The sequence below is a fragment of the Diadema antillarum genome, unplaced genomic scaffold (assembly GCF_040938485.1).
Source record: "Diadema antillarum isolate AM-2024a unplaced genomic scaffold, OU_Dant_1.0 seq00000563_RagTag, whole genome shotgun sequence".
NCBI lineage: Eukaryota > Metazoa > Echinodermata > Echinoidea > Diadematoida > Diadematidae > Diadema > Diadema antillarum.
In genome coordinates this window covers 915,734-932,472 of record NW_027271502.1, presented here as the reverse complement: position 1 = coordinate 932,472, position 16,739 = coordinate 915,734, and the positions used below count along the sequence as shown (strand labels likewise).

At 36.7% G+C, this 16,739-nt stretch overlaps 1 protein-coding gene across 1 annotated transcript in view; it reads left to right on the top strand.

The window, feature by feature from the left end:
- The first annotated feature begins 342 nt into the window (after window positions 1-342).
- Window positions 343-16,739, top strand: part of LOC139735092 (TBC1 domain family member 13-like) — a 33,590-nt gene continuing 17,193 nt past the window's right edge. The window contains exons 1-6 of the mRNA XM_071645863.1: window positions 343-365; window positions 479-552; window positions 11,821-11,861; window positions 14,409-14,470; window positions 15,318-15,411; window positions 16,447-16,529. Coding sequence (XP_071501964.1) covers window positions 343-365; window positions 479-552; window positions 11,821-11,861; window positions 14,409-14,470; window positions 15,318-15,411; window positions 16,447-16,529 — 377 coding nt within the window. The remainder of the gene's footprint in view (window positions 366-478; window positions 553-11,820; window positions 11,862-14,408; window positions 14,471-15,317; window positions 15,412-16,446; window positions 16,530-16,739) is intronic.

Genomic DNA, 16,739 nt, shown 5'->3' with positions numbered 1-16,739 from the left:
CTTACTTCCTTTACTTGTATTGTTTCATTCTTAAAGTGCATAGAGACTTCTCCCTGAATGTGATATGCGCTATACAAGCACAGTTTATTATTATTATTATTACGCCCTCTTGTGGTATACTAGTAATCTCTTTGGTGGTTGAGCGAGAGGAATATAGATCTAGTAGGCCATAAATCTGATTGTATAAGTTATTCTTCTAAAAAAAAATAATAAAACACTAAAATTGCAAGCAAAAATATGTTGATAGATTTTTTTAATTTTTAAGGAAGAAAAAAAAGTTTGTCTAATTTCTCTGCATTATTTCTAGTCTAAATCGTATCCAAACGTCTGTTTCACTTCAAGATGGCGACGTCCTATGTGGGAAGGTGGGAGTTACCCTTTTGTTCCAATAATACTGAAAAATCAGCAACATGATTTGTCCGATTATGAAAATGATATAAGTTTTTCATTGAAATTGTTTATATTTATTTGTTTTCAGAGTTTCTTCGTTTGACGAAATCCTGAAGAGCCCCAAAATAGACTACCATGAGCTGTCCAAAATGTGTTTCAGCGGTAAGCATCTATCATCATAGTCCCGCATATTGAAAATGAGGTTGCATTTGTAAAGTAGCACAATGTCCGATATGATGCCTTTCGCTAGTAGGACCTACAATGATTGTAGGCCTAGGCCTACTAGCTAACGAAGTTACATTCAAGACAATAAAGGGCATGGTCAGGACTCAGTCATTGTGGGTAGTTAACAGCGCAGTGTAGATTTACATTTTACATAAATTTATAATTTTAATTTCTAACTTGTTAGAACTAGATCTAGAAATAGTAGAACTGGTCTCTAGACTCTAGTTCTAAAACTTTATAGTAAGTTATAGACTAGCCCCGGAGACCGCGACAGCCGCCACACTGCGTGTGGCGGCTGTCGCAGTTAGTTATAGGCCACGTTCATGCGAATTTCGTAGCCAGAATCACAAACATGAATCATGATTCAAAACGGCGTTTCAAATCACGGTCTCAGCGGAAGAGCGTTCATGCGGGCTTTCGCAATGCTGATTCTGGCTCTGCTCATCCTTTGCCATTGCGCAGCGCACTGCGCAGTTTCTGCAACTCGAGCCAGACCTCCTTATGCCAACTGATCAGTCAGTTATTATAGACTCTAGGCCTTTACGTTTTAATTTCAGTGAATACTTTCCAATACTAAGGTGTGGCATTCAGGCTCTGCCCACAGAAGGGAATAATCCTAATTCTTCGTCTCTCCAATCGTTTCCCTAGGTAGACACAGCGCTGCAGCCATTACTTTTATCAACTCAATCGGAGAGTAATTACATGTATTATTATATTAAACAGCTAACGTTAGATACTATTATAAAATGGGTTCAAGAATGTAGCCAATAGGAAGCGCTGAAATGAGACACACCTCCTTCCTTTACTTCAGTACAACTGCACTGCCTGTAATCCTATGGTAGATTGCCGATCGTCTGTGCGCGCGGCGGCTCCTTTGATGAATTGCATGCATACGCGTACGCGCTGTCAATCCTGTAAACAACTTCTAGTTTGGGCTGCCGGCCGGCCGGCCTGTCTTCCCTTGTGCATAACACTATGTGGCGTACGTACGTATACTGTACTATATGTACACTTTGTACAGTACAGTAGACCAAGCGTTATGGGACCGGACGCGTACATGGAGTCACTTTGAAGAGCAAATCCAACGATTTAGCAGGTTAATTCTCACGCCGTTTTCAGAGTATGTTGTCTAGTAGGCCTATATGAGGAGTCTATATCAAGTCTTTAAGGTAAAGGGTGCATATTCTATGTAAAATAAGTAAGTTTTCATGCGGGTGTCCGGAAACCCAACCCCCATTATACTTATACAGTATGTGCGGGACTTCCGCGAGTGCGACGTGCGTAAAAGTTTGGGACGAACATCTTCGGACGTCTTGACCCACAAAGGTACGTGAAAAACGCTGAAAAATGATGTTAGTTTTCGAATTTTCGACCCATTTTATAAAACAAATGATGCACAGGATTATTTCGTGGCGTTAGTGTAGGCGTAGCTCACTCTCGGGTATTTACAATGTAGTGCAACATGCACTCGGCTTCGCCTCGTGCATGTTTCACAATTGTAAATACCCTCGAGTGCACTACGCCTACACTAACGCACTCTATCCTGTGCATCATTTGTATAGCATAGAATTGGTGTATGGCGTTGATGTAAACAAATAAGTGCAAGTATGGTACCGAAACACACGATTCATAAGACGTACACAAGCGCGCGAACAGAACAAGAAGCTGTGGGATACCCCTCGAGACATGCATGCGCACGACGCACAATGACGTCATAGAATCATGATTGAAATCACGGTTGCGTTCATGCGGTTTCTGCGATTGTGATTCTGGCAGAATCATGATTCAAAACGCCCTATTTTCCGCGTTTCAGATCGGCGTTTTGAAACGCGTTTAAATGGAAAAATCGCATGAACGCAACGCGACTAAACGTGTTTAGAAACGCAATTCTAGTTTCGCATGAACGCAGCCATAGACTAGTAAAGTTTATAGCCCGACCAGACGCTGTTACTACGCTATGCGAAACCATGTACAGCGACTGGGCTGTGTATAGTTAATCTAGATCTAAAGTGTTAGATATATTCCATGATGATTTAACACCGTAGCCGCGCGCGCGTGACACTTTAACATGACTCTGACTGAGTATATTTTCACTCATAAATAACTAAACAAAGTGCAACTGTTAACACTTGAGAACAATTTTTTATTGTGTATGGTCAATAGCACAATCAGGGTATGCAATTGTGTAACAGGGCAAAAATGAAAAAACTTCGTGAAAATGCTTTTTTTGTTGTTTGTTGTAGCTGAGTGTTCAAATTTTCATTTCATGTAAAGAACGAGTCAAAATTTTGCATTAAACTGCGCATAAATTAGCAGGGTCAATCCACGTCAAATCATCCAATTTTCAGAAAAGTTGTCACCCGACCCCCTCCGATTTTCTTTAAAATCGCACCAAATGTTCCCCAAAGTGTCTGACGGAAAATCCCAAAATATTTTGCCCCAAGGTCAATTGGTTGCTAAGATACAGCCTCACATAGCAACCGGTGCGCATTCAGAAAAAGTAGTTAAAAGAAAATTAGGCATTTTTGATTGATTGTGGTGGCATGGATATTTATGCAAAAGTGTTCATTTTCAGGAAATTGAGAGAACTTTATAGTCTTTGCAAGAAAAACTGACTGTGACGCAAAATTGACTTTTCGTTAACGTGCACGAGGTCACCGAAAATGGTGTTAAATGTTAATTTCCAAAATTTTGATGCATATTTAGAGGCTAATATCTTCCACATTTCATCACCTTAGGTTCTAATTTATATTATGCTGTTGAAGGCTTTGACTTGCTCAGTTATTTTGAAAAAAATCGGTGCATTCATGCCCACCGTTTTAACGGAGAGCGCCCTCAAAGTTGACAAAAATGAAAAATGTGCCAAATTCAAGGTCACGGATCACCCTTCGTCCCACCTAGGAATGGCACCAATTTTTGTGTATTGATAGACATTTACCTATATTATCTTGGGTTACCAAAGAAATTTTGCTCCCGAAATGTTCAATGGCAAATTTACCCTACCGAAAATGGTCGTAAATGGCCAAATTCCCATGTAATATCACATATTGGGTTTAGAGGACATTTCAAATGTCCAGGCTTTCAAGATAAAAAGGCCTAGCCCTGTGATATTTGCAGTAGGGATAGTCTGTTATACATATTTTAGTAATATAGACCACAAAACACTTTCATTACATGATAATGACCTTGAAATTTAATCCAAATTTTGATAAAAACAATAAATTGCTCCATTTTCCTCATTGCACTGCATACAATATTATGTAATACGTGTTTTGTAACACTTTTCACAGAGCAATATTTCAAGAATTATGAAAGCTGACAGCCTACCACATTAAGGTTCTAAAGTATTTGTGCTCTTCTTTCAGATTTTCTGTCAATTTGATCATGAATGTTATACCCTTGACCTTGAAGTGCTTCTAAAAATAGCTGTAAATTTAAAACCTACACACATGACAGGTGTATTATGGCATGCTATACTTGTGATTCTTTCACAAACACAAAAGCTTTTTATGGTGTAAATGTATATACTGGAATTAATCTATACATGCTTGCAAGATATGTTACAATCAATTACTTTGTTCTGATAATGACTCTCGATTTATGAACTTCAAAATCATGAGAAATGCCTATTCCTCTCCATAAAGACCTGTATTTAAGTACGTAAATAATAGTTGATACTGTAATTATTGACATTGCGCCCAACATAATAAGACTCTTATTCTAGCCTGTGAAACGTACATTAAAAGGACTGAGAGTCTTCTTTTTCGGGGGATTTGTTCTGTACCTTATGAAAACTTCCAAAATCATTTCAATTCTTATGTATTTTCTTGTTTTTGGAATTTCTTATGTATTTCCTTGTTTTTCTATTTTCTACATCATAACCATGTTTTTTTTTATTGGAAATTGTCACAGCCCACTTTTCTAACATAACTACAATAGAATTAATCAATCAAAGTGATAGATAGTAAAAATGGTCAAGTTTTTATGAGTTTCACCACAAAGCACTGTTTTCCATAGGAAATGCACACAAAATCACAAAATATTACTGTCCCCTTTTTTGATTGAAATTGAGGGTCATTGTCAGAACAAAGTAATTAATTGTAACATATCTTGCAAGCATGTATAGATTAATTCCAGTATATACATTTACACCATAAAAAGCTTTTGTGTTTGTGAAAGAATCACAAGTATAGAATGCCATAATACACCTGTCATGTGTGTAGGTTTGTAGTTAACAAATTTACAGCTATTTTTAGAAGTACTTCAAGGTCAAGGGTATAACATTCATGATCAAATTGACACAAAATCTGAAAGAAGAGCACAAATACTATAGAACCGTAATGTGGTAGGCTGTCAGCTTTCATAATTCTTGAAATATTGCTCTGTGAAAAGTGTTACAAAACACGTATTACATAATATTGCATATCGTCGGGTGCCCGTGCATTGGCCGCTAACGCAATACAATTTGTATTGCGTTAGCGGCCAATGCACGGGCACCCGACGATATGCAGTGCAATGAGGAAAATGGAGCAATTTATTGTTTTTATCAAAATTTGGATTAAATTTCAAGGTCATTATCATGTAATGAAAGTGTTTTGTGGTCTATATTACTAAAATATGTATAACAGGCTATCCCTACTGCAAATATCACAGGGCTAGGCCTTTTTATCTTGAAAGCCTGGACATTTGAAATGTCCTCTAAACCCAATATGTGATATTACATGGGAATTTGGCCATTTACGACCATTTTCGGTAGGGTAAATTTGCCATTGAACATTTCGGGAGCAAAATTTCTTTGGTAACCCAAGATAATATAGGTAAATGTCTATCAATACACAAAAATTGGTGCCATTCCTAGGTGGGACGAAGGGTGATCCGTGACCTTGAATTTGGCACATTTTTCATTTTTGTCAACTTTGAGGGCGCTCTCCGTTAAAACGGTGGGCATGAATGCACCGATTTTTTTCAAAATAACTGAGCAAGTCAAAGCCTTCAACAGCATAATATAAATTAGAACCTAAGGTGATGAAATGTGGAAGATATTAGCCTCTAAATATGCATCAAAATTTTGGAAATTAACATTTAACACCATTTTCGGTGACCTCGTGCACGTTAACGAAAAGTCAATTTTGCGTCACAGTCAGTTTTTCTTGCAAAGACTATAAAGTTCTCTCAATTTCCTGAAAATGAACACTTTTGCATAAATATCCATGCCACCACAATCAATCAAAAATGCCTAATTTTCTTTTAACTACTTTTTCTGAATGCGCACCGGTTGCTATGTGAGGCTGTATCTTAGCAACCAATTGACCTTGGGGCAAAATATTTTGGGATTTTCCGTCAGACACTTTGGGGAACATTTGGTGCGATTTTAAAGAAAATCGGAGGGGGTGGGGTGACAAGCACTGGATGATTTGACATGGATTGACCCAGCATTTAAATTAGGGGTGTCGAATTACATTGAAATGACTAATATATTGGAAAAATTCATTTAAAAAAAGGAGAATGTTTTTTTCATCTGATATTGCTGTTAGATATTCCTGATAAATATCCCTTTCATTCACCACCAGCACATAGCCATGACATATCACAAAATATGAATGAATTTCATATTTTCACTTCTCGAAATGGATGATCAATTTTGTAGGCATTATTTTGAATTCAAATAAAACCACTTTTACATATTTTATCATATTTCACTTTTGCCAAAGAGTGAAGAGGTGAAACTTTCAGGAATAGGTAACAGACATATAGTGGCCATTATTACAAATTTTTATGAAATTAGGGCTGGTACTTTGGAAGATATTATATTTTTCATCAAAAAATTATCTGTACAGTTTGACCTTGAATGTGCGCACAGTGTTTGATCAATTCTCATATTTGTAAACACAGATAGAAGAATGAATGTGAGATTTATGATGACTTGAGTTGATATCCAAGCTGTGACACTCAAACAATGACATATTAAGCCAAAATACTATGTTTTTGCTTATGATATCTTTAGAAATTGAACAAGCATTGAAATATGAACACTGAACACTTATCATATGACCTTCATGCAGTATAACATGGGCGTGTATCACACTTTTTTATGCTCAGCAATTTGTAAAAATATAAAAAAATAAGTTCCTATTGCTCAAATTTGCTAAAATTTTCACACAATAGATTTCTACATACAATTCATGGTTAAAAAAACAAGGATACTCAATAAGGGGAAAAGATTCTTTAAAGTAGTCAAATTAGGATATACCTCACTGAAAATACTGAAAAACGGCTGCACTTATTTTACTCAGCATTTGAAAATGGCTCAAAACTCAAAACTGGCTGAACATTTATTGGCAAACAGCGCACCATATTGTAGTGTGTCTTCAGTACTTTCAGGAAAAGCAGAAAAATAAGCTGTTTCTCCATGTATAGCTGTACAGCATGGGTTAAAAGGTCACAATGTCACAAAAATAAGCCAGCATTACACTCCTACCAGGATGGGACTTTAGACCTTATAACTTTCTCCAGCTGAAAGAACCACTGTTTTTTATTGCATGCAAGCAATGCCAGGAAAAAATCCATTAATTTGATACCAAACACATAGGGGTAGACTAAAAATATGGACCTCAAATCTTGATTTTACGTAAATTGTAAAACGCTTTTTTTGACGCATTACATGGGTTTTGGGGGACTTTTTGGTAATTAACCTTTAATAATTAACAGTAAATGAGAAGAAATTAGCTATTGTCTTACCACATGTGATTACTGATGTCTTAGCATGATGCATGTGAATTTTTAAGTCAGTTGGTGCATTCTTTTAGAAGTTACAATTTTTTAAAGTGAGAAAGTCATGATTGCATACCCTGATTGTGCTTATCACCGTATCTATCATGCATATCATCATTTAATAAGCAACTGTGAAAAGAAAAGAAAGAAAAAAATTGCTTTGGTATATCCTAAATGAGTTAAAACTTAGATATCTATGCATAATTAATTACCACCGTAACACAGTGATGCAAGCGCAATGGGTTTTTGTTTGATTTGTTTTACTTACCAAACTCTTGTGAAGTTAATGAACATTTTGAAAAGTGGATCTGTTCATTGGATGTGCTAGAGACTAGACTCAATGGTAATAACAAAGTAGAATTTGATTAAAGTATTGATTGACAGGAAAACTATGACATGGATTATATATAAGTGCACCGTTATACACCGTGACCTCTGAAATGTGTGTAGAAACCCGGTGATATGGAAAATCCTGTTGTACTTACAACTCACAGTGTTTCTCCTTTAGATAGAAAGAAATTATCATTTATGATGTTGGTTGACATCACAGTATAAAAACACTTCCAAATGAAAAAAAAAACACTATCTAAGTCATAACAGATTAACAAAAACATTGAAATAAAGAAAAACTAGATACACTGTAACACCGTGTCATGTCATATATGTTTGTACACATTTACAGTCAGGAACACTGCTCTTTCAGTAAGATATATTGTTTGTTTTGAGACACAATTCCTTCTTCCTGAGTGAACTTTTAGGGTTTAAAGTACAATGTGTATGTTTAAAGATGGCATACAAATATGAAACTGTGATTTTAATACCTTTTGTCATGAAGCCAGGTTACTTGTTACTTGTTGAAATAATCCCAAATAAAACTGCAGCTCCATTGAAGCTATTCTATACTGGGATAAACAATCCTTGTTGTGCATCAACAAGGGTGCAGAGGTGCCATAATCGTAACCCACATATTTACAATAAAAGTGGTTGAACCCGTGCAAGTAAAAATAAGGTTGGCTCCTTACACCATATTGCAGAACACTGGAACCAGAAGAAGGTTGCATTATGTTGATATGTGGGAGTGCAGCCTCTCTGAATTCTGTTGGGTTGGTGAGTTGAACAGCTTCACCTGGCAAGCTGTTCCACGGTCTTATTGCTTTTGGGAATAGTGAAAACATGTAGGAGTCAATGGGTGCTTTGGGTACTGTGTACTTGAGTTGGTGGTCATGCCTTCCAATATAAGCTGCAGGTGTGATAGTCCCCATGCACGAACCGGGCTGCTGCTTTCTGGACAGTTCAAGTGCATTTATGGCGGTAACAGTGTGTGGGTTCAATGCTTTGGCTGCGTATTCCAGTTGTGGGCGGACTAACGCAGCATAAGCTCTGGTCTTGACCTCCATAGAGCATGGTGACAATGTTCGCCGGATGAGACCAAGAGTACGACTTGCTTTGTGTCTGATATTCTGACAGTGGGTATTCCATCTCAGATCTTGTGTCACCGTAATTCCTAGGTATAATGGTGAAACCATTTAGCAATTTCAGTAACCAAAAAAAAAAAATGAATTTAAGCAACATGTGTGGTAAAAAGTGCACCACACTTATTATTCCTTTTGTAAGATGTACTGGAAAGTGAACATAAAAATGAATATTTAATGCAATTTCCCGTTCATACACATAAATTACGGTAAGTGTGACTCTTTTCAGGGTGAAACTTATGCGATTGCGCACAGTAAAAAATTTGGCCACTTGCGACACACAGAAACCTTTATATCGTACTTTTGTGCATGGTCGTCGGTTGAACCTTGGTACGAGTGCCGGTATTGAGTAGCAGTTAGCGCATGGGTCAGCTATTCACAAGGGCTTTTCCTTTCATGCTTTTCTCCACCAATTGCCTTGTCTAAGTTGTTAAAGTTTATACCATCTCATTATTTCAAACTCTTGATCCTATGTTGCATTATTTATGAACTTTGCATTTGCATTTCATCTTATTCCCTCTTGTTTCACACTAATCACATTATTGTCCCCGCCGAACGAGTTCGAGCAGGGGACTATGAAACGGGCTCCGTACGTGTGTGTGTCCGTGTGTCTGTCTGTCCGTCCGTCTGTCTGTCTGTGCGTCCGTGTGTGATCAAAATGTTCAATTTGCTACTTCTCTGTCATTTATGAGCCAATTTTAATTCTGTTTGCTTTATATGATAGCACTACATGGGAGCTTTGAAACTTCTACACAGAATTTCAGTTGTGACCTTTGACCTTGACCTTTGACCTATATTGTACATTTTGCTTCAAAATGCTACTCCTTCGCCATTTCTAACCCGATTTCGATTCCGTTTGCTTTATCTGATGGCACTAGGTGAGGGCTTCAAAACTTCTACACAGAATTTTGACCTTTGACTTCTTTGACCTTTGACCTTGATTTTTGACCTATATTGTACATTTTGCTACAAAATGCTACTCCTTTGCCATTTCTAACCCGATTTTGATTCCGTTTGCTTTATGTGATGGCACTAGGTGAGGGCTTCAAAACTTCTACACAGAATTTTGACCTTTGACTTCTTTGACCTTTGACCTTGATTTTTGACCTATATTGTACATTGGCTACAAAATGCTACTCCTTCGCCATTTCTAACCCGATTTCGATTCCGTTTGCTTTATGTGATGGCACTAGGTGAGGGCTTCAAAACTTCTACACAGAATTTTGACCTTTGACTTCTTTGACCTTTGACCTTGATTTTTGACCTATATTGTACATTGGCTACAAAATGCTACTCCTTCGCCATTTCTAACCCGATTTCGATTCCGTTTGCTTTATGTGATGGCACTAGGTGAGGGCTTCAAAACTTCTACACAGAATTTTGACCTTTGACTTCTTTGACCTTTGACCTTGATTTTTGACCTATATTGTACATTGGCTACAAAATGCTACTCCTTCGCCATTTCTAACCCGATTTCGATTCCGTTTGCTTTCTGTGATGGCACTAGGTGAGGGCTTCAAAACTTCTACACAGAATTTTGACCTTTGACTTCTTTGACCTTTGACCTTGATTTTTTACCGATATTGTACATTTTGCTACTAAATGCTACTTCCGGCGGGGACATATTTTACGCACCGCGTAATTTCTACTTTTCCTTGTTTGTTATTTTATTTTGTGTAATGCTTTGTGAAAATTTACTAGACTAAAGCTGTAGCATTTGTTTGTAGTCTAGGGTCTGGGTCCACATTGTAGACATGAAAAACGTCATCATATATTAAATCATAATAGTGATAAAAGGGTAGTGTCATATTCACTTTTAAGGTCTGTCCATTTAAAATGCTAGGGGATGTGTGCTATTGTTTCAACCTGTGCATGCAATGTCTCGCTCACTTTTACATGTACCTCTTGTTCAAAGTTGGTATCCCTGTGACATGATGTTTAATTTGGCCTTTAAAGGCATACATTTAGATTGTTGCTAGTATGACCAGGGAGGTTGAAGAGATGGAGTAACAACAGAGTTATTCCCTTTGATCTATGTTCGAAACCGCTGCTAAAAAATATTTGAAGCATGTGCCAAACAGGATCTGCCGCGCTGATACGAAGACAATTGACCCGTGTCTCATTGCATAATCACCAGCCACTTTCAAATTAAGATATGTCTTTGTGATGGTAATTACGTTTCGCTATCCCTTCTTATAAAAGCTAGGTGGTACAGACACGAAGATGCGCAAACAGAAATTGAGGAATGCTGAAATGAAGATGAAAATTACTCGACTGGGCATACGCGGGCACTAATCTGATACCTGTTGATAAAGAATTATACTTTAAGATTATTACATGTTAGTTTCATTTGGGGAAATTAAGTCAAAAAATGATAAAACCAGCTTTCCAGGATGGTACAGTTTTAAACATTTTCACGTAATACAGGTCTTATTTACACTTTTGCGAAAATTTCTTAATGGAATTGACTTTTGTTTTGCATGCTTTATTATCAAGTGAAATTTTTGTTTCATTTAATAAATAAATATATAAGCAAAATATGGCCAACATTATGAAAATGTTCAAAATGAATCTTCAGATTGCTCAGCAAGACGGCGGCTTGAAACATCGATCATCAATGGCACAAGTGCACCTGTGGAATTCTTTTGTACATCAATAGAAATCTGACAATTGTTTGAATAATTACAGCCAGTTGGAACTCCATGTACAAAACCTCCTTGGTATGACAGTATGCACCGCCCAATGAGTGTGTCCAAAATGTTGTGGTTTACTGGCAATATTTTACTGCCTCAATTAAACTTCAGCACATTCATGACAGCAGTATTTTTAAGGATCAAAGTCGGTGTCATTGATTTAGTCCATTGCTACTCATCATCACTATAGATTTTTTTATAAATGTGTTTGCTATTCACTGTATTTGTTGTCTTATCATCATTATTATTTTCTTATCATATCCTTTTAGGTGTTCCTGATTCTGCTGGTATTCGATCACTTTGCTGGAAAGTAAGCATTCATAGCACGTGATATTTACTTACATTGTACATTCTTGAATGTTCAGTATGTACAATTTGTATGATTGCATGTGATAAGAATTGACTCGAATTGGTGACATATACTGGTTTATAGATCAATTATTTTGTTCTGTGTGATCCCATTGATTCTTTTAACTTTTACTTCTGTTATGTGGCTATCTAATGATATGTATCAATTACAGTTTTTCTTTTTTATGCCTCCGCCACGAAGTGGTGCCGGAGGCATTATGTTTTCGGGTTGTCCGTCCGTCCGTCCTTCCGTCCATCCGTAATGAATTTTGTGGACAAGGTAACTATCAAAACCTGTTGAGGTATCCTAATGAAACTTGGCATGTATGTGTATTAGGGGGTGAAGTTGTGCCTATCAACTTTTGGGTGCACATGCTCAAGGTCAAAGGTCAAAAGGTCAAGGTCAAATACATAAAATTTCACTATTTCCACCATATCTATTGAATGCCTAAAGATATTTTCTTAAAACTTAGTGTATGCATGTATTATCCAATTAAGATTCTCTGGTGAAAGTTTGGGTCATGAGGTCAAAGGTCAAAGGTCAAAAGGTCAGGGTCAAATACATAAAATTTCACTATTTCCACCATATCTATTGAATGCCTGAAGATATTTTCTTAAAACTTAGTGTATGCATGTATTACCCAATTAAGATTCTCTGGTGAAAGTTTGGGTCATGAGGTCAAAGGTCAAAAGGTCAAGTAAAAATATTAAAACTTCTTTTTTTTCTCCATACCTTGGAAAATTGTTCAAGGTATCTTCTTGGAACATAGTATATACATATGCTGACTGGAAGTGATTATCTAGAGAATGTAGGGTTCATGGGGTCAAAGGTCAGGGGTCAAAGGTCAAGTGCAACACTTCAAAATTTTACTATTTCCCTCCTATCATGCAATGCCAGCAGGGTTATTTTTTTTTACACTTGGTGTATGCATACATGTGTAACCTAATAGAAATTCTCTGGAAAGTTTTTTTTTCTTCTTTTTTTGCCTCAAAGGTCAAAAGGTCAAAGATCAAGTGAAAGTGCTGAACTAACTTTTTCCTCCATATCTCGGAAGTGGCTCAAGTTATCTTGAAACTTAGTGCATATTATGCATGTTCTACCTGAAAGTGATTATCTTATGAATTTTAGGGTCAAGGGCCAGATGAAAATGGGAACAATTTACTATTCAATTCAGAAATTGCACTTTTTCTCCACACCTGTACCTTGAAAATTACTCAATGCCTAAATGTATGAATGGGTCAAAGTCGAGTTAAAGTCCTTAAATCCCTAGATACATGCTCTCCTATTCATCCAATTAAACCTAGGTCAAGGAAGGTGAACATTCAACACATTTGTGACAAACTTGTCATTTCAATATTTTGCCAATTTTGTGAAAATGTAATCACACATTGTCCACATGTACTATCTAGACCTATTGGGAAAATCATGCATTATGGCGGAGGCATACCAGTCGCCAAAGCGACATTTCTAGTTATTTCCTGTTTCCCTTCAGTTCCTTCTGGCATTTTTATACCCCCGCCAAACGAAGTTTGAAGGGGGTATATAGGAATAGAGGTCGGGCGGTCGGTCGGGCGGTCGGTCCATTGCAAATCTTGCGTCGCGAACTACTTCCTCAGTTTTCAACCGATTCCCATAAAACTTGGTACAGATGTGTGCCTTGGGTTGTAGATGTGCAAGACGTATTTTTTGACAGTACCCAAAAGTACGTTGCCATGGTAACAGCATATTATGGGCAAAAATGGGTACAAATCGTGCGTCGCGAACTCCTCCCACAGTTTTTGATCAATTTTTATGAAATTAGGTACGGATGTTCATCTGAATATGTTAATGTGTAAGACACATATTTCCGCAGTGGCAAAAAGTGCGTTGCCATGGTAACGGCATGTTATTGGTATAATATAGGGCAAAATGCTTCATGGCAAAACTGCTTCATCAGTGTTCTTCCAATTCTCATGGAATTCATATTGAATGTTAGTCTTAGGATATAGGTCAGCATGACACATTTCTTGACAGTGACAAAAAGTATGTTGCCATTGTAACAGCTCACATATTATGAGCCAAAACGATGGAAAATTTCGTGTTGCAAACTACTTCCTCAGTTTTTGCCCAATTTCCATGAAACTTGGTACAGATGTGTGCCTTTGGTTGTAGATGTGCAAGACGCATTTTTCGACAGTACCCGAAAGTACGTTGCCGTAGTAACAGCATATTAATGGCAGAAGATCAAGGAAAGATCTTGCGGATTTAACTACTTCCTCAGTTTTTTTACCAAAGCTTATGAAATGTTTTTTGGCGGGGGTATAACCAGTCGCTGTAGCGACATTTCTAGTTATGAATTGGCTTTCGCAGTTATCATATTTCAAGAGAAAATACATTTCTGTTGGAAATGTATGTCAACCAATATCAAGGAGTAAAACTCTTTCTGTATTGGTTTTTTCCTCAGCTGTACTTTTTTTTTTAAGAGCATGAATGAATGATTTCATAAATGTGTTCTTAAACTGATCATAGATTCTCCTAGGATATTTGCCTCCGGTGACGGCAGAGTGGCCAGACATACTTGCAAAAAAGCGGTGAGTTTATTATGAACTTATTGTTTTGTTTTGTTTTTGCATATTATCATTCTTATTTTATACGTTTGTAAGATTATGTGTTAATTTGTGTATGTTCGTATCTCTGTGCGTTGTGTGTTTGTGTAAATGGTTTGTTTGTTTGTTTAATTTGTTGTTTTGATTGTTTTTAAGTGTCTGTGCATACCGTGTGCACATACACATGTATGTAATGGCTGTAAACTTGAAGCTATTATGGCACTGTAAGACAGGAAATATTCACGGCACAATTTCTTTCTTTTCTTTTTTTTTAACTGCCACTGGTGTTCAATGCATAGTGTAGAAAAGAACTCTCTTGTGCATTTGAATTTCGTGAATCTTGGCTTCTCGCAAAATTCAAGGAAATATCGGCACATGAAAATGTCTGGTTTTGCTTAATTCAAATGGCAATTTCTCTTATTTTTGCTAAGAAATTGGTGAAATTCAAGTATAAGTTCATATGAGTATGTGTAGTGTAATTTCTCTCTTTAGGTGTCAAAGTCTCATAATGTACATTTGCTATGCTATGAATTAAAGTAGAGCAATTCAGAGACATGTTTGTGGGCATGATGCATCAAAAATTAGCAAGCAAGGGGCAAGATCATACTCAAGTTCTGAGCTCAGAACTCCGTGAACAGCATTTTTCACAGAATTTGGATGCTTATAAGTAGCAAGTACTGAAAGCAATAACTGACAGCACTGAATGACTGGATTGAAGAGGAGAGATATAGATAGGGGCATGTGTCTTGACATGATATGGTTTTGATTTGTAATATGTGTGTTTCTTTTTTTCTTATCGTAATTTGTCATGTCTTGTGACTTCTTCTCACAGAATGCTTTATACCGAGTTTTTACAAGAGATGATCATTCAGCCAGGCTCCAAAAAATACAGTACCAACCGAACAGATGTCACTATGGAGGATCACGTGAGCACATCTACTTCTTTGATAAATTTTGCAAATATCTTGTGTTATGTTTCCACTTTATAGATTGGACTCCATCTCTGTTAAAGTGTAATCCATCACCATCTTAAGTTCACTTTGCTATCAGAGTATAGTCAGTTTTAAAAAAAAAAAACAGTTTAGCATCCTCCAAATCAGAAATAGAATAAGACAGTTTGAAGTTTTGAAACCAAAGTTCTGAAGTTAGAAGCTTCACAGGCTTTCATTGAATTGGGATGTTAGCGCTGACTGCATATATGCAAAAATAGAAGAGGCTATTTTATCACTTTAGAACTCTCTAAATAGTTTGTTTACAAAAATTATGTGAAGACCATAATTCTGGTAGATAGTTCAGCAACTACAAACCCTTCAAAAAAAAAAAAGTAACCTGATGCTGCAAAAGATGGAACTTGTTACCTCATGTAAAGCTGAAACCTTTCAATGAACTATTGTCATTGCTATATGTCAGGCATGCATTAATTGTCCAGAATCTGTCATTTGTCATTAATTGGGGAGGGAACAGATACTTAAAATTGGAGGGTGTTGCCCAATTAGGGGCCTGCAGCAATCCTATATGTCAAGATTTTGGAAATAGTTGTCCTGAAGTGGATTATAAGTGCCATGAAGGCAAAGTGTGCTGTTCAGCTGAGCGCTAGACTCCGGGAAAGAACAATTTTAGTGAAGGTTTGTCTTATAGTGAAGGTTTGGTTTATTATTATTGTTATTATATTATTATTATTATCATTATTGTTATTATTATTATTATTATTATCATTATTATTATTACTATTGTTATTGATATTATTATTTTATTTCATTTATTCGGCATTTCAAAGACAATACAAGTGATAACAGATAAACAAAAGAAACAAGCAAAATACAAGGATACAAGATGTCAGGCTTTCCCTGGTGTGCTTCAGTTGCCAGGTTGGAAAAAAAAGCAATCAAAATCAATACTTAGCTACTCTGCTATACACTTGGGACTGTAACTCAGTGTGTATTCCTCTTTTATATTTACAGCCTCTTAACCCAAATCCTGATAGTCAATGGTCACAGTACTTCAAAGATAATGAAGTTCTTCTTCAAATAGACAAAGACACAAGGTAGGTCACTTTCTTCCCTAATGATTCCCTTTTTTATTCCAATGATGAAGGGAAAGATGTTGCTCAGTGGTTTGTTTGGAAAGCTGCATGTGAACTGTTTTACGTTGAATATGACTTCATATTTTTCTTATTATGTTCTCTCAAGAGTGCATTTAGATGTTTGGCCTCTTTCAAGCTTATGTAACTGTTGACTTTGTTTTCTTCAGATAC